The sequence below is a fragment of the Alligator mississippiensis genome, chromosome 2, assembly GCF_030867095.1.
Source record: "Alligator mississippiensis isolate rAllMis1 chromosome 2, rAllMis1, whole genome shotgun sequence".
NCBI lineage: Eukaryota > Metazoa > Chordata > Crocodylia > Alligatoridae > Alligator > Alligator mississippiensis.
The window spans coordinates 298,262,858-298,280,136 of record NC_081825.1 but is presented as its reverse complement, the minus strand read 5'-3'; the positions used below and the strand labels follow the sequence as shown (position 1 = coordinate 298,280,136).

Below are 17,279 nucleotides of genomic sequence, written 5' to 3'. Positions count from 1 at the left end.
ACAAACCTTTTAGAAAATGGTGCCCAGATTTGGTGGAAATCACTACACAGATGGGATTTTTATCCACCCTAACGCAAATTTAGAACAGATTTACTCAGAAACTGAGTTTTCTTTACATAAGTCTCATTAAACTCACTGGAACAGCTCATGTGTGACGTTAAGCAAGCGAGTGTTTGTGTGTTGGGGCTTAATGTCTGATTACAGCTGACCCATCGTGCGCAACCTAAATTGACACAGTGTGCTGGAAGTGTATTGGCCTCAGAGACATTAAACAAATAGTCGCTTTTGCTGAAAGCTGTCGGTGCTATGAAGTTTCATTAAAAAATATTGATTTGGGGTACTTTCACTGGGGGCTCAGGGAAGGGACATTTCTAAAGGCTGAACATGGTAATGTGTGGTGTTTTGTTTGTGATTGTAGCATAGTTTTGTAGGCCAGCCTGGTCTTTCAAGATCTCTAGCAGTCGAGCTGTTGGACAAAGTGAATAATCCTGACAACCACGCACACTACAGTGAAGCTGATGATGATGATTTTGAGGTGAGGGCTTACTTGTATTTTTTTTCTAGTTTGGAGCGCCTGATGTTGAAAACTTACTCCGTTTTCACTGTGTAAACTAAGACACTGGTTTGGTGGGAGCCCTTCTCCATAGTTTCAAGAACAATTACAGTTTAGTCAGCAGCACAGTAATGCTGTAGAAGCTGGGAGGCCTTGCTACGTAAGTTGTGTCAAGCTTGCTACAGAGAACATGGGGCCTTATGCATGTGCAGAAGAAGTGTTCTGGCTAGGAAATGGAAATCTGCTTGAGAGCTTGGTATTTTAATAGTTTTTCTTTTTCTTTATTGATTGATTATTGTCTCAGAATTATGTTCGGAGCCATCTAACTTAATTGTAATGGATCTGCTTCTAACTCTTGCAGCCCCACTCTGTTATTCGCCATACGATTCGCTCTACAAACAGGAATGTTAGAGCAGAAAGAACAGCGTCGGAGATAAATTGTAAGTTTCTAATGCACTTTTCCCATCATACTGTGCTGGTGGTTTATTTTGACTGGTGGAGAATGCCCGGATCATTCCTTTATTATAGACCTTAGAAAGCCACTCTTGCCATTGGCAATCTTAAGACAAAACAGAAGTAAGAAACCTCCATAATACTTTTCTAAAACCAAAATTAAAACTTGCATATTTTTCTGCTATTTCATGTCATGCTGATAGAGCCTTTTATCATCAGCCTTGTCTCTGTCCAACTCGGTGTTGTGTCAAACTCTAAATGTTTACTTGCATTACCAAAAATAATCATTTAATAGAAGCATTAAACTGAAAGAGCAAGTAGATTGTACTGGTAGAGTATCTTTGTACACAGATGCCTTAGCTGTCCCCTAAACTGGGAAAGTGTAGAAAAATTATGCAACTTTCAGTCGCATTTTGTCTCATTCTAATTTCTTGCTGGTTTTCACGCTGGATACCTAGCCTTTTTCTTGACCACAGTAGGATGCCTCAGCTATTGTGCTCATATCTGTACTGATGACTTGGATAGTGTTATCCTCAGAGTGAGCAGGTTTTCTTGAAACCAAATCAGACCCTCACAGCCCTTTGTACTGTAGGCTGTGTTGAAACTCAGATGCTTACAAATGCAAATGAAACCTGGTTGAAATTTTGGAGGAGTGGGCTGTGGTTGGCAATCTTAATAATACCTTCCATTTTAAGTAATTATGGTAAAGTATGTTGTTTTACTTTTAGAGAACAGATTGTTCAAACCCCTCTTCTTCCCCTTCATGTACATTTGAAGTGACCTGCATTTTAGATTTGGTTAGATTAGATTAGATTTGAAGTGGTTGCATTTTAGATTAGGTTAAACAGAAACTCTTAATGGTACTTTTACTTTCCTTTTCATGGGTGGTTACATTGCAAGTCTAAGCATTTAGAAATTGAAGATCGCATTAAAAAAAAAATTGGCATTTCAGACAACAGTCTAATTTCATAGCCAAATTAAAATGAAGCTCTGTGTACCTTTGTGACATAGGGGGGATTTTTTGCCTGCTACAATATGGTTCTTGCTTTAATAGGCTTAGGAGCGTGTCATTGGCATGTTACATGTCTTAATGTAGAAAATGTAATATTTTTCAGTTGACAAGCTGCAGTTTGAGCCTCCCTTACGGAAAGAAACAGAAGCTCGGGATGAAATGGTAAGATATGTGCTTGGTTTTCCATCTTTCATTATAATCACAGTGTCTCCATTGTTTGATGCCTCAACTCTGCTAAGTAACATGTATTGGAAGCGTAAGGAGTCATGAGAAGGCAAGTCTTGGTTTTTAGACAATCGGGACTTTTTGGAGGGAATGAATTGCCCTCTATGCTTCATGCAGAAGAGGGTCTTACTCATGATAAATGAAATGCACCAGTTAATTTGGGAATGTGAAGAGAGCATTCTGAGTTTGCATCCTTAGCTCATCCCACCTCCCAATGCTATTGGTTCAGAGCACAGCCATCTCACATCCAGACCCTTTTGCCTCATTGTGTGCCCCTTGCTATTTGTTCTGATTCGCAGCAGTTATCAGTTTACTTCATTTCAATGGAATCTGTTTACTTGAGGTCAGATAACTCGCATTCTTCTGGAGGAAAGTGTCTGTGGACTTGGACTCAGTTTTTATAAATGCCGAGTGCCAGCAGCTCCCACTGATTTCATTTGGAGATGTAGTAATTCAGCTCTTAATGAAAATTAGGATCCAGCTGTTTGAAGCTACATTCCAGTTGGCCAGTTCGGCCCTTCTCAGATCACTCAATTGTTCCAATTCCTAGGTGAGCACCCTGGGGGCTTAATCATTGAGCACCACCAGTAATAATCCCTGTACTTGTCATGTTAAATGAGTCCATGTCTGGGAGGGGCACAAGTGATAAGGAGACAAATGCCCTAAGCAGCCTATATAAAATAGCAACAGCACAAACACCTTTTTTGTGGGGAAAGTAACTGCATTTGAATCCAATTGATCTGATTCCTGATGAAAATCTTAATTTTATTGGCTCCACAATAATTTTTACAACTGCTGCATCAACAATATCCCTTGGGAGCTCCTCTACCCATCACTGGTGAAAATGGTCCAGGGGACTGGGAGCTGCCGCCCTCCAGTAAAAGGGCAACATGACACCTGCTCGCGATGGCCAGAGTATGAAGCAGACAAGCCCTCAGAGAGCTGGAGTTTTAGGAATATGAGAATGCAGGACCAGATGACTGAGTTCAGTCCCCAGCTGTTGCAGGCAACCATGTCATACAGCCCCTCTCATCAGCTGATCAAGCTCCAGCTTAGTACTAGCTAGTTCTGTGTTCAGTTCTCCAGTTAGAAAGCTGCTCCCAAACTGCCTTTCTCTGAACACCCTTATCATTCCCAGCCTAAACGTATTCATGGCTGGTTTATACACATTTGGTCTAATGCCAGCATTGTCCTTTAGTTTGAATAAGTCTTCTCTGGCCTTTGTGTTTCCAACTCGGATGTATCAAAGCCCTCAGTCTTAATTTTGCTAGGCTAAACCAAAAAAAAAGGTGATTTAGTCTCATCTCCCCAGATAGGGTAATTCCCCTATCATTCTAGTAGCCCTTTTCTGAACTGGTTTCAGTTTGAGTTTCTGTTTGTTTTTTGAACATAAAAAACCAGAACTGTACGTGTCGTTTCAGAAGAGGTGTCACCAGTGGCATTCGTACTTTCCCAGTCTCTACTGGAAGTACTTCCCCTAAGTTTTGGAAGCTACAGTGTGATCTCTTGGGATGCTTGGGCTCTGAGAGTAGTTGCCTTCTATCAGTTTCCTAGATGAAAAAAATTCTCCTTTTCGAGTTTATCCCAGAGAGCTTTGCTTTGGTACCGTATGTCACCCATTTGGTACTGGACACTTTTTCCAGCTGCAGTTTTCAAGCCCAACTCTAAAATACGTTCGGTATTTTTACTGAGTAAGTACTTCATAATCGGAATATAAAACACAAGTTGAATATGAATGGTCTTTCGCTGCTTTTGAGTCATTCTGTAGTTCTTGGGCACCTCCCTGGCTCCAGAACTGTTATGGAAGTGTTAGGGAACATTTTCTTTCAAGTAAGTTTAAAACAAAAAAAAGTTGAACTGAAATTTCTGCATCTTCAGATTGTGGCAGGAGGTGCAGACTTTGCTTCACATTGGAGTCCTTTTGTTGATGGTGGAAGCAGCAGCAAGTAAGTATATAATTCAGTGGTATTGCCATGTCTTTATGCTGCATTTGAAAGTATTCTTTCAAATCATGGTGGGCGGCCAGGGGTGGAAGGGTGTTTGAATGGTTATGTCCCTTGACAGGGTAAAACCAAAATGTAGGTAGAGCTCATATTAAGTATAATATTAAAGATAACGTCCTTGTTATCCAGTTGGTTAGCTCATAAGCAAGAACTACTGTGTTTGTGCATCCTGATCCCTTTCAAAGATGAACAGCATCTATGAACAATTTCTTTTGGTCTGCAAAAGCTCCTGAGTCCGTGGTGGACTATATAGAAAATGTAGACACATATTCACTGAAATAACTGAAAGCAGTTTTTCTTTTAGTTGCCTTCAAAGAGCTCAGTTCAGGGCTCTGCATTGGCCTTGCAGTACTGCACTGCTTTGGTGGTTGGGATGTGGCGTTCTGTTGCAAGACTCATGCAGAATGCTAAAGTCAGGTCTTTGCAAGTAAGTAAAGGAAGAACTGGCTTTCAGAGACTTTGATTTAATACTTTCAGATGTGTTTATGTGAGTGCTTCTGTGCTGTGTCCGTTATCAGTGCAGTATGTTCTGTAATATAGTCAGCTAATGACTGGGGATTTAAAACGTCAGGGAAAGAAAAGGTCAAGTTAGTGTGCTGCGTGCCAAAGGCAATCCTGAAGCGAGGCAGCACAGCCCTTCTGAAGACGGGGCCTGACTTAAACCAGGTAGTTGTAAGGAGCTGCCTCTTGCTGCAGACTAGCTAGATCCTGCCTTTTTAAGGTGATTTCTTGAACTTACAACCCAAAAGAGGCAAGTTTAGTGAAGTTCCAAATGAACAGGAAAGCCTGTCGTTTTCTGGGGCTCTCAGTCCCTGTCTGGCTGGAAGGGCCTCTTTTCTCTTCTTCATGTGGAGGCAGTCGGAGCACAATAAACTTTGGTGTTTACTTTTTTTGCAGATGACCTCTGTGTATAGCTCAGCACTGACATTACAGCTCCCCCGGCAGCTCAGCCTGTCACGTACACTTATGAGTCCATTGTTTTGAAGTGTAGGACATTGTTTTTTCTTCTTTTCTCCCCACTATTGCTCCTGTGACAGTGAACGGGTCACGGAAGTGCTCTAGGCCCTGCCTGCCCTTCTCTCCCTGGTAACAGGAGCCCTTTTCTTCCCCCTTTCCTTGTTTTGTTTGCATCACCCTGCCTGGCTAACGCTGGAGAACCTTGCGTGTCTGCCTGGGGTGTTGTGCAGGCAGCTGGAGTCTCCGGGGTCAAGCAGTGGGGAAGCCAAGCACTCTGGGAGCTCCGCTTTCCCAGTAGTGAACTCCCAGCCCTTCAGAAGTACCTTGTGGATTTTAATTTGATTTCCTAGCGCTGGCTCTGTTGCCTAATGCAACGTAATAAAACGGCATCAAATGCTGCCACGAGCAGCTGCAGCAAAGGCCATAAATCAGGAAGTAGCTGCGTTCTTTATTAAGCAGTATTTCTGACTGAAAGGGGGAGCGGTTGCAAAGTCACAGGACCATGAGTTCGTCTGCCGCTAATTTGGAGTTCAGTTTCTGTTTAGGAGGATAAACAGGAAATGCTTATCCCTTCTGAGCCAGGGAATTCTGGTAATACCATAAACGTAAAGAAAGGGCTGGTTTGAGAAATGGGGTCGGCTGTTTTTTCTGTGGTTTAGCTTATGCCAGAGATAACACTGACTTACAGCATGAGTCAGGGCTTGGCTTTATAGGCATGGGACAAAGCACCATTTGTACTTATGCGAGATCAAATCGGTTTGTCACTTTGGGCCCCTCTACACAGGCAGGTAAAGGCACAGTGGGATCTAATGCACGATCTACACAATCGCATCTCCTGCCATGCCACACCTGCATGGCAGAAGGCGTGATTGTGGGATCGCAGATGGGATTACCAGTGCAAGGGGAGCATGATCCTGGGCTCCCTGTGCATTGGAAAGAAGCAAGTCCCCATAGCCAGGAGCCCCTTCAGCTGACAGGGCTCTCAGCTGCAGGGGCACCCCACACACTCCCATGGCTGGCAGATCAGCTCCTGAGATCTCCCAGCCACGGGGGCACATCATGCACCCTGTGGCAGGGAGATCAGTGGGTACACACCCACAGCTGGAGGCCCTGTCAGCTGATGGGGCTCCCAGCTGTGGGGGCATGTGCTCCCATGGGTGGGAGCTAGCATCAGCTGGGAGCTCACACGTGCACGTGGACCCCGCTGTCAGCTCCAGTCAGCTGACAGGGCTGCAGAGGCACAGGCTACGTGTGCAAATTAAAGCTGGATAGAAACCAGCTATAAAGTTACTGTACACATTTTCCAGCAAGAACCTTATAGCTGGCTGGACCTTTTCAAGGCACCATAGTTAACTTACATGTGTACCAGTCTACATTAATTGCTCAATTAACTGCGTAATTGTATCATATGTGTGTAATGAGTAGAGGGGATCTTTGTTTCTTCTCTTCAGCTTAAGTTTTTTTAAATATTTTGTGCATTTTCTTTAATGTTAATGAGTGAATTGTTATCAGTAGTTCCTATCTGGCAGTGACAGACAACTCTTAGCCTCTAGCAGGTGTTTTGGTCCCTATCAGAAGTAGCTTGCAGGGCAGATGATTAACATGCAAAGTTTCAGGGTTTTTAAATCTGTTTTTCCCAGTAGTTATAAAATGGATCCACATTTCATGGAACCCCATTAAACATGCTTGTCACAGGGGGTTGGATAACTAGGCACTCATAAATGATGGAGCCTGTGATACTGGTGTGTGTCTGCTGCTTTTGGTGTTCTACCCTATTTTATCCAAAAAAAATAAAAGCAAATTCCTGTACCACTCCTCTGTTGTAATTGTACTCCTCCAAAGCCAGTTGGGGTTACTGGGCTGTGGATATCTTGAGTCCCAGGGGAAAGCTGTAAATCATACATGCACACACGCCTCCAGAATTGTTCGCAGGAGAGGCCGGGTCTTCCCTAAACTCACTGGCATAATAGGGGCTTGTTAGACATATGGGGAGCAGTTATTTTCTCCATAGACACAGGAGCATCGGTATTGTTGTTGGATTGTGAGAAACTGGATGTTTACGACTTGGCTTTCTTCAAAGCCGCAAACGTGAGACAAATTGAAATTCATTGCATCGTTTTTCAAAATTGAAATATTCAATTAAAGTTCATGGAATTTTATGTGCTCTGCTTTTTGACTCTACATCAGGTTGGAAACAAAAAGGTCTTTAACATTGTAGAAATGCTCTGTGAGAGACTTTGCCATGTTCCATGAAAATGGGGAAACTCCCTGCAGTTTTCTGCAGAAAAACTTTTCTACATTTTTTTTTTCCCTACTAACTTTCTCCATCTTCCATTGTTTGTCTGTACATGTCATTAAGCACTGCAACATGATCTAAATATATCTGGTAGAGAGAGGTCTGAGATTAGCTTGTGGTATTTGCACAGCAGTGTCTAAATGTAAGAGCTTAAATCACTATTCCTTTAGGGGAAAAAATGTGCAAACTTAAAAAACCAAGGCAGAATGCAATGGGGAAGAAAAAAAAGTATGTTGTGTTTGGAATGGGATGGAGGGAGTTATAGTGTGAAACAACTGCAGCAATGATGAAATTTGATTGAACAGATCTTTACAACTTAAAGTGGGCCTCTTATTTTTATAAACATTTTGCCTAGGGGACCGCTTACAAAATTTGGCGATGGCAGTGAAGATGTTGAAGAGTGAGTGGACCTCCTTCATTTTTGGGTTTTTTTTATTCTTTATGGCTTTCTTTAAGCAATTAGTGTGCTGGCAAAATCTCTTTCCTTAAAATGTTGCAAGTGATTTTATTACTCATGAAAGCAAAAGGCTAGTTGCTCTCATAACTAATGCACGCCTGTCTCTATTTGAGCATCAAGATGATGGGAGTAGAGCAACATAAGAGCAGAACTCTCCTCCCTTCTCCCTCGTGGTACTTTATTAGAGTGAGCAATGAATCTGCTGTTATTTTAAAGAGGCTTGAGATGAGAATGAGAGGATACTTTAACTAATAAGGTCAGGCCAAGTACAGTCCACTATGGTGCAAGTGTTCCTGCAGAGCTCTGCCAGCATATATGTAGTGCCCCTATTCTTCCAACCGTTAATTGTTCTGGAAAAAAACGACAAGCCATGCCAAATAGCTGTGGTTCTTTAGTTGCTCAAATCAAACATTCGGTAGAAGCGAGGCTAATTTTTACAAGACAAATTCCTTGTGACCTTAAGGAATTTGAGAAGCCATTGCTTTGTGACATGACTCACTGGCTGAGCCAGAAATGCAGCATTTTCATTGTTGGGAGGGATTTTTGTAGAGATAAAAATAAAGTCGTGCGAGAGGACCACAGTGTCAAGAGTAGCTGTCTTCACGTTCATTTTAATTTTGCTAATTTCAACTAGACTTCATTTCAAAGATGTTTTTTAACCTTATCTTTGTGAAAAAAGCTGTGTTTCATTAAAAGAAAATCACTACTAATCAATATTAACTGGCTTTCCTGACCCTCCTATTGTATGTCTACTTTAACCCATGTCTGCCAGAGGTCACTCTGTTCTGTGCACATATCTCATCTTCCTCGTCCCAGGCTTTGCTGTTTCAAGCAATCCTAGTTGTGCTTGTGCTTATATAAATATCTGAGAAGCTACCGCACCTTTTTGTTTTAGATCAACCCTAAAGCGAGCGGGGCCACCTCCACTACCTCCAAAGGTAAGTCGCTGCCACGTTTTAAAAAAGAGTTTGTAGATTGAAAAAGCTTATGTGATGCAATATTTCCATCTGGTGTTCTCCGTCTGTGTGTAAACTTATTGGCTTGATCACTACAAATGGGAGGGAATCTTCACCCAGGAGCCTTGTTTTACAATGACTTGAACCCTCTGCCATCCTGTTGATCTCTTTAGGATTATAGTGGATGTCATCAAGCTTTGTAGATTGTGTAATCATGTGGCTTTTAGAGGTTTTTCTCTTTGAAAGGACAAGCTGTGTGGGTGGAGAATCCTGAAAGTCATTTTCTTTCTGGCAGTACCCCGATATTTTTCACAATCAATTAGAAAAGGAATAGCTTTTTATACTAGATTACTCTGCTGTCAGTTCTTAAAATGATGATAAATCTTCTGCATAAAAGCTGTTTGCCTTTTAATTAATATGTGGTGTTTTCATGCTTCCAAATACCATTATTTGCTTTCTATTAAAAGCCTCCCATATCCCATCTGTTGCAGCCAAGGATAAACAGTTACCCCGAAGAAAACCTTCCGGACGATGAGAGATGTCAGACAATAAAGCATTTTCCTGACTCCCAAAACAGAGCCCCCTCAGCTCACAGGAGACAGAGTATTCCAGTGTGTGGGCCGCAAACTGAGCCTTCCCCCATCGGTATCAGCAGCAGCATCAGCAGCCCGGGATTACTTACGACTAGATACAGTGACCTGGGTAAATAAAAGAAATTACAGGTTCAAAAAGGGACTTGTTTCCTGTAAAAAGAAATCTGAAACGGAGAGTTGTTTTAATAGGTGTTCCTTAACTATAGCTTCTTTTCCCATGTGTGCTGCGCTCTGGTGAGTCCTGGCATCAGGGCTTGTGTTCAAGACCTTTCTTCTAGTGCAGGGGTGCTGAATGGACTCTCTTTTAGACCCACTTGGTACTATCCTTTGTGACCCCAGAAGTCCAGTGGAGCAGTGAGAGGTAGTCCTGCCTTGTGCCCTGAGCGTGTTGCTGTGGCTCTGGCTCCATCCTCCTTTGGCTCAAGAACTGGCAGCAAATATGGGTTTCTTTCCATGTAGCATGCTTCTTGCAAAAGCTCAGCTGGCTGAGATGCACATACGGTACCTTTCCAAACTCTGTTATCCTCTGTAGCATAAAACAGAGAAGAGAGAAAGGCATTTAGGTAGCAGTGTTATATGCATTTAATTGTGTTGTCATCTACTCATTAAAAACTGCATGAGGGGTTCGTTTCAGGAAATGGAGGTAGCATGATGAAACTCATAGAAGAAAATACAGAAGGTTCTGCACAAATCCCCCAGCTGCCACGGAAAAAAGATAAGCGAGACTTTCCGGCAAGTATTGAGTACTGTAACACTTGAGTCCTACCTTATTTCACTGACAAGTGTACTTCTGAAAACCTAATGTGCTGTTTTTAAATTAACAAGTGGGAAGCATTTCACAATTTCTCTTTTTCCACAGAGGCCAGCGATCAATGGCCTGCCGCCAACACCAGAGGTGCTGGTAAGAAATCTTACTTGACCTGAAATGAGATTTTTAATCATCTGTTTCAATTCAGAAAATCTAAGGTCAAAAGAGACTATTAGATCACTCATCTGTAATCGGAGGCCATTACATTTCATCAGGATATTCCCGTTCCGAGTCTAAAGACTTGTAGAGAATATCTTTCAAAAAGTCTGCAGATATCTATCACTTATTTGTTGGTTTGTTCCAGTGACTAATCTTTTACTGTTCATAAAAAGTACTTTTTTTCAGATTCTGGTTTATTTTGCTTTTACTATACTAATATACTATTTATCACCAAAAGACTTCAATGTTTGTCTTGCAACTTCTCCACTTAAAGTTGTACATGTAATTTTGGATCACTGTTGGTGGACCTCTGGGGAAGCACAGTAAAAACAGGAAGGTTGGGAGGCTGTATTGTAGTGCGCTTGGAGAAGAATTTTGCATCAGGTCATGCTAAAATAAATTTGTGTCTTTGAAGAAAGACAGACTGTAATGTGTGCAATAGGGCTGTGCGAAGCTTCAGTTCCTGATTCAGTTCGGCGGAGATTCGGCCCAATTCAGTAGCCAGATCCTGTGAATCAAATCGGAGAACCCTTTAATCTCTCCGAATCGAATTGGAACCCTCTGAATCGATTTGGAGATTCAGACATGGAGACAATTTTACATGGTTTTTTTTTACATGCCTTTAGGTAGCAGGGGCTTGTGAATGCTGCGATGCTGGGGCACATGGAGCATCCCACAGGAGTGCGGGGGGGCTCCCTGGCGTACTTGACAGCAGACCCGGAAGTGGACCAGAAGCACTTCTGGGTTCTCCGGGGAGCCCTGCACGCCCTCACAGCTCGGCAACTGGTGCCTCCTGGGTATGGGGAGGTACCCAGGGTTCCACTCCCAGCAGACCCAGAAGTGGACTGGATATACTTCCAGTCTGCTTCTGGGTTTGTCGCTGAGCACATGGAGGCCGCCCCCCCCCAGCACTTCTGTAGGGTGCTCCATGCGCCCCAGCATCACGGCATTCACAAGCTGCACCTGCTACCTCAAGATATGCAGAAAAATATTTAAAGCTGCATCTATGTCCGAATCTCTGATTCTCCGAATCGGTATCAAATTTTCAGATTCGGATTCGGCCAAATCAAATCGGGGACAGTGATCCAAATCAACGAATCAAATCACTGTCCCTGATTTGGGCCAGATCCAAATCAAATAGGGACCGCTTCACACACCCCTACTGTGAAACTGTCTTAACTGACTGCTCAATTCTGATAAAGACAGATGTTGTATGTTGCAAACTTGTTTCAGCCTCAAGTTTTGGTGTCTTTTAGATGGGAGCATGTTTTTCAAAAGTATTTGATGGCTGCCCTCTGAAGATTAACTGTGCAACATCATGGATACATCCAGATACAAAAGGTAGGGATGCTTTCCCCTTTGTATTTTAAATCTGTCTGCTATAAAACCAGTGTTCCGCTTTTGGATTAAACCATTTGTCTTCAATTTTTATAGATCAATACATTATTTTTGGAACCGAGGAAGGTATTTATACATTGAATCTGAACGAACTTCATGAAGCAACAATGGAGCAGGTAAGCATCCATTTATTGTGCAGGCAAAGTGACATGATGGCAAATCCTTGTATTTGAGCATGTTGGTAGGGGTGCCGTGCTTTGTAGTGCAAGCTGTGATGCCTCAGACTGAGCACTCTGGGTCTTAAAATTAGACCCCCCCCCGCGGCGGACAAATTTGACACTTTGCCACAAGGCACAAGTAACACTGAGGACGTTGCACTCAGCTCAAAGTGTTGCCTGGTGCTCTCCATCCTTCCTAAGCCCTTTTTCTAGAGAAGGTTCTACTTCTCCAGCCTGCCTCTTCTTTCTCCATCTTCCCTCCACTAGATGGTGCCACTAGCCCTCCACTGTGCATGACCTACATGCAATTGCAGCTCAGTTAGCTAGCAGAACTGCAGCAAGTAAATATTTATTAGCTGGCTACAACCCATGATCCCTTGTTTTCTCCCCCTCTCCTTGTTTCTTCTGCTTTCCTTGGGCATCTGCTTACTTTTAGATCCACACCTCCTTTTGAGGCCCTGCTTTGTCTCAGACCTTGGTACCACTAAGTACCCACTGGTCACCACTGCTTAATTCACTCTAGGAATGAAGATGGTTAATCTTCCATTCTGCTTTTCTGCGTTGCTTCATCCTATCTCTGGGCCTGATGGATGAACTTAAAAGTTTGGGCCACAAATTAAACCGATCTGAAGTTATCTAGTGAAATTATCTGAAAGAAACAGTTTTTGTTAGTCTTAGTGTAAGGAATTTATATGCTTTGCTGCTTTTGCTTCAGCAGAGCAGGCAGAGTATAACAAAGTAGTGTTGGTCTAGATGAGTGGTTTTCAGCCTGTGCTCCACAGTCTCTATCTAAGGGGTCTGCAAAAGATGACTGTGATCAATCAAAAGTACCACTGGACACAGGACTAGTCACAGCTGGACACAGGACTCCAGATGTGGTCTCACCAGAGCTGAATAAAGGGGAAGAATCACCACCCTCGATCTGCTGGCAGCACTCCTACGAATGCAGCCCAGGATGTTGTTAGCCTTCTTGGCACCAAGGGCACACTGTTGGCTTATACTCAGCGTATTGTCCACTGTCACCCCCAGGTCCTTGTCTGCAGAGCTGCTGCCCAGCCACTCGCGCCCAGCCTGCACCGGTGCATGGGGTTGGTTGTTCTGTCCTAAGTGCAGGACTTTGCACTTGTCTGTGTTGAACTTCATGAGTTAACCCCTTAGTGTGTGTGTGGGAGGCGGTGGCTGAGTGGAGCCGGGCCAGGTCAAGCCCTGCCCAGGCCCCTACTTGGCCCAGCCCCCCAGGGAGAGAGAGAGAGAGAGAGAGGAGGGGGGGTTCTCACCAGCCCCCCTCCAGTAAGGCAGGGTCCCCCTAATCCCAGGCAGGGCCCCCTTATTGCCTTAAGAGCAGTTTCCTTGACGGCAGGTCCACTGCGCATGCGCGCAGTTTAAAAGGGCCCGCTGACCGGGAAAAAGCCCAGTTAGATGCGGGAGCGGCGAGAGGCACGCGGGTGAAAGCTTGCTGCGCCCCCGCTCCCCCGAAGCCCCCCAGAAACCCTCCAGCAGCCGCGGAGCCCCCCCGCTGACCCCCAGCGCAGCCGGGGTAAGCGGGGCCCGTGGAGAGAAGGGGCTAACCCCTTAGTGTGTGTGTGGGAGGCGGCTGAGTGGAGCCGGGCCGGGTCAAGCCCCGCCCAGGCCCCTACTTCGCCCAGCCCCCCAGGGAGCCATGCGACCAGGCTGCGCAAACAGGCGCGCTTCTCTGCCGGCGCGTGAGTTAGCGCGGAGTTCGCGCGGGAGGGCGCCGGACCCTGCCTGCGCACCCCCCAGGGTAGACAGCCCCAGCCGTAGCCAGCCTACCAGAGGCATGACACGGATGGGCACGCGCCGCACCCCAAGGGTCCCCTGGGGCTCCGCGGCCCCCCCCTCTGGCACCTCAGAGACGGCCACCCAGACGGAGCCCCTGGTTCCGGGCTCCACGCAGACGGAGCCCCTGGCTCTCGGCTGCGGGGGCTGCCTGTCCCTTTTTCAGGCTCTGGGGCCTGGGAGCATGGCGACCACCCCTTGCGGGGTCTGCTCCCTTTTGGGGTCTCTGGCGCGCCAGCTGGAGGAGCCCCAGGCCACAGTCCAGGGACTGCGTGCCATCAGGGACTGCGAGCAGGAGATAGACTCCTACTGCCAGGCCCTTCTCCCCCGGGAGGCAGAGGGTAGATCACAGTCTCCCTCCAGGCCAGAAGAGGACTCTGGGACCTCCTGCTGTGTCCAGCCAGGGGCATGGACCACGGTGGTCAAGGGCCCTAAGGCCTGCTGCACCGAGGCCCCTCCCCCACCAGAGCTGAGCAACAGGGACGCACCTCTTGCTGCCCCAGCAGAGCCTGCTGAGTTGCCGGCCCCCACAGGCAACATGGGCCCAACTGCAGCTCCCGCCCCTGCTCTCCCCAAGACAAAACGTAAGGTGTTTGTTGTGGGAGACTCCCTCCTGAGGGGGATGGAGGGGCCAATCTGCCACCCCGACCCCTTAGCCCGGCAAGTCTGCTGCTTCCCAGGGGCCCGCATCCGGGACATTGCGGAGAGGATCCCCAAGCTCCTCAAACCCACAGACCACTATCCCATGCTCCTTATTCACGTGGGCACCAATGACATGGCTCGGAGCACTCCCAGCCAGGTCATGAGGCGCTACAGGGATTTGGGAGCGGGGCTAAAGGGTCTGAGGGCACAGGTGGTGTTCTCGTCGATCCTCCCAGTCTCAGGCTATGGGCTGAGAAGGGACAGGAGGATCTATGTGGTCAACCAAAGACTGCGGCGCTGGTGTCGTCAGGAAGGCTTTGGCTTTCATGACCACAGCCCGCTCTTTGGCGAGAGAGGCAGCGAGCTGCTGGGAAGAGATGGTCTCCACCTCTCTCCCCTAGGGAGGAGGCTCTTCTCAGCCAGACTGGCTGACCTGCTCCACCGGGCTTTAAACTAAGCCTGTTGGGGGACGGGGGGACGACCGCCACTGCTGGCCCGCTGAGCAACCCTCGCAAAGCCAGCGGATCACGGCACTCAAGGGAGCCCACCCCGGCCCCAGCCCTGGTAAAATCTGTGGGCAAGGAAGGAGCCCCCCAGGGGGCACTTGCCTGCTTGTACACAAATGCCAGGAGCTTGGGGAATAAGCAGGAGGAACTCATCCTCCTGCTCAGTGCAAACGATTACGATGTCATAGGGATAACGGAGACCTGGTGGGACTCCACCCATGACTGGACCACGGGGATAGATGGCTATACCCTGTATAGGAGGGATCGTGTAGAGAAAAGGGGCAGGGGTGTAGCTCTCTATGTTAAGGAAAGCTACACGTCCCTGCAGGCCGATATTGGTGACCAGGGTGGACGACTGGAGACCCTCTGGGTTAAAATCCGTGGGGAACACGGCACAGGGGACACAATGGTGGGAGTCTATTACAGACCTCCCACCCAAAGTCCTGAGCTAGACCAGGAGTTTGCCCAGGAACTGGCTGAGGCAGCTTGCTCCAGGACCATGGTTGTCATGGGTGACTTCAATTACCCGGACATCTCGTGGGAGGATCGCTCAGCTAAATCTGAGCGGTCGCAGAGCTTCCTCTCATGCGTGGATGACCTCTACCTGACTCAAGAAGTCTATGGGCCAACGAGAGGCAAAGCGCTGCTCGACCTGGTGCTGGCTACTGGGGATGACCTAGTCGGCGACCTAGTGATCGATGGGAAGCTGGGTGACAGCGACCACGAGCTGATCACCTTCACCATCCGCCGAAAAGCTGGCAAGTCAGTCAGCAACACGCAAGTCCTTGACTTCAGGAAAGCCGACTTTGACAAGCTCAGGAGGCTTGTCAGTGAGGCCCTAAGGGACTGTGACCACAGGGAGAGGGGAGTTCAAGAAGAGTGGTTGCTCCTCAAGGGAGCGATCCTCAATGCACAAACGAAGTCTATTCCATCTCGGAGGAAAGGCAGCAAGAGGGCACAGCTAGGGACCTAGCAGACCTCCTGAGGCTAAAAAGAAAGGCCTACAAAGGATGGAGGATGGGAGTCACCTCCATGGAGGATTATTCTGCACTGGTCCAGTCCTGTAGGGAGCAGACCAGGAAAGCCAAGGCTGCAACTGAACTCCAGCTAGCTTTGAGCATCAAGGACAATAAAAAGTCCTTTTTCAGATATGTGGGGAGCTGGAGGAAAAGCAGGGGCAACGTTGGACCCCTGCTGAACCAGATGGGGCAACTGACAACTGACGCCCAGGAAAAAGCCAACCTATTAAATAGGTACTTTGCGTCGGTCTTTCATCAGCCCCATGGGACGCCCGTGCCCGCTACAGGGCCGGGAAGTCCGGGAGAGGATGATCCCCTGCCCTCCATTAATGCTGACTTCGTGAAGGAACATCTTGAGAAGCTGGATACCTTCAAGTCAGCCGGCCCTGACAATCTTCACCCCAGGGTACTCAAGGAGCTGGCGAGCATCATAGCCCAGCCTCTGGCGCGGATCTTTGAAAACTCTTGGCGCTCTGGTGTAGTGCCCGAAGACTGGAAGAAGGCCAATGTGGTGCCTATCTTCAAGAAAGGGAGGAAAGTGGATCCAGCTAACTATAGGCCCATCAGCCTGACTTCTATCCCGGGGAAGATCTTAAAAAAGTTTATTAAGGAGGCCATCCTTAATGGACTGGCCGACGCCAACATCTTAAGGGATAGCCAGCACGGGTTTGTTGCGGGTAGGTCTTGCTTGACCAATCTCATTTCCTTCTACGACCAGGTGACCTATCACCTGGACAAGGGAGATGAGATTGATGTCGTATATCTTGACTTCAAAAAAGCCTTCGATCTGGTGTCCCATGATCGTCTCTTGGAGAAACTGGCCAATTGTCACCTTGGGTCCCCCACGATCCACTGGCTGGAAAATTGGCTCCGGGGTCGGACCCAGAGGGTAGTAATTGATGGAAGTCACTCATCGTGGTGTCCTGTGACCAGTGGGGTCCCCCAGGGCTCTGTCCTTGGACCCACACTGTTCAACATCTTCATTAATGATGTGGACACTGGAGTCAGAAGCGGACTGGCCAAGTTCGCCGATGACACCAAACTTTGGGGCAAAGCATCCACACCAGAAGACAGGCGGATGATCCAGGCTGACCTGGACAGGCTCAGCAAGTGGGCGGACGAGAATCTGATGGTGTTCAACGCCGATAAATGCAAGGTTCTCCACCTTGGGGGAAAAAAAACCCGCAGCATCCTTATAGGCTCGGCAGTGCTCTGTTGGTTAGCACTATGGAAGAAAGAGACTTGGGGGTCATCATTGACCACAAGATGAACATGAGCCTGCAATGC

At 46.9% G+C, this 17,279-nt stretch overlaps 1 protein-coding gene across 3 annotated transcripts in view; it reads left to right on the top strand.

Annotated features, from left to right (window-relative positions):
- The window catches only part of MAP4K5 (mitogen-activated protein kinase kinase kinase kinase 5), a 110,138-nt gene that overhangs the window by 69,346 nt on the left and 23,513 nt on the right, over window positions 1-17,279 (top strand). For 2 of the 3 annotated variants that reach the window (XM_059723385.1, XM_059723383.1), the window contains exons 12-22: window positions 419-535; window positions 915-993; window positions 2,122-2,180; window positions 4,122-4,189; window positions 7,855-7,899; window positions 8,852-8,894; window positions 9,404-9,614; window positions 10,140-10,237; window positions 10,365-10,406; window positions 11,729-11,813; window positions 11,907-11,986. In XM_059723385.1, the coding sequence (XP_059579368.1) occupies window positions 419-535; window positions 915-993; window positions 2,122-2,180; window positions 4,122-4,189; window positions 7,855-7,899; window positions 8,852-8,894; window positions 9,404-9,614; window positions 10,140-10,237; window positions 10,365-10,406; window positions 11,729-11,813; window positions 11,907-11,986 (927 nt within the window). The remainder of the gene's footprint in view (window positions 1-418; window positions 536-914; window positions 994-2,121; window positions 2,181-4,121; window positions 4,190-7,854; window positions 7,900-8,851; window positions 8,895-9,403; window positions 9,615-10,139; window positions 10,238-10,364; window positions 10,407-11,728; window positions 11,814-11,906; window positions 11,987-17,279) is intronic. The other variant, XM_059723384.1, reaches the window with a different exon arrangement.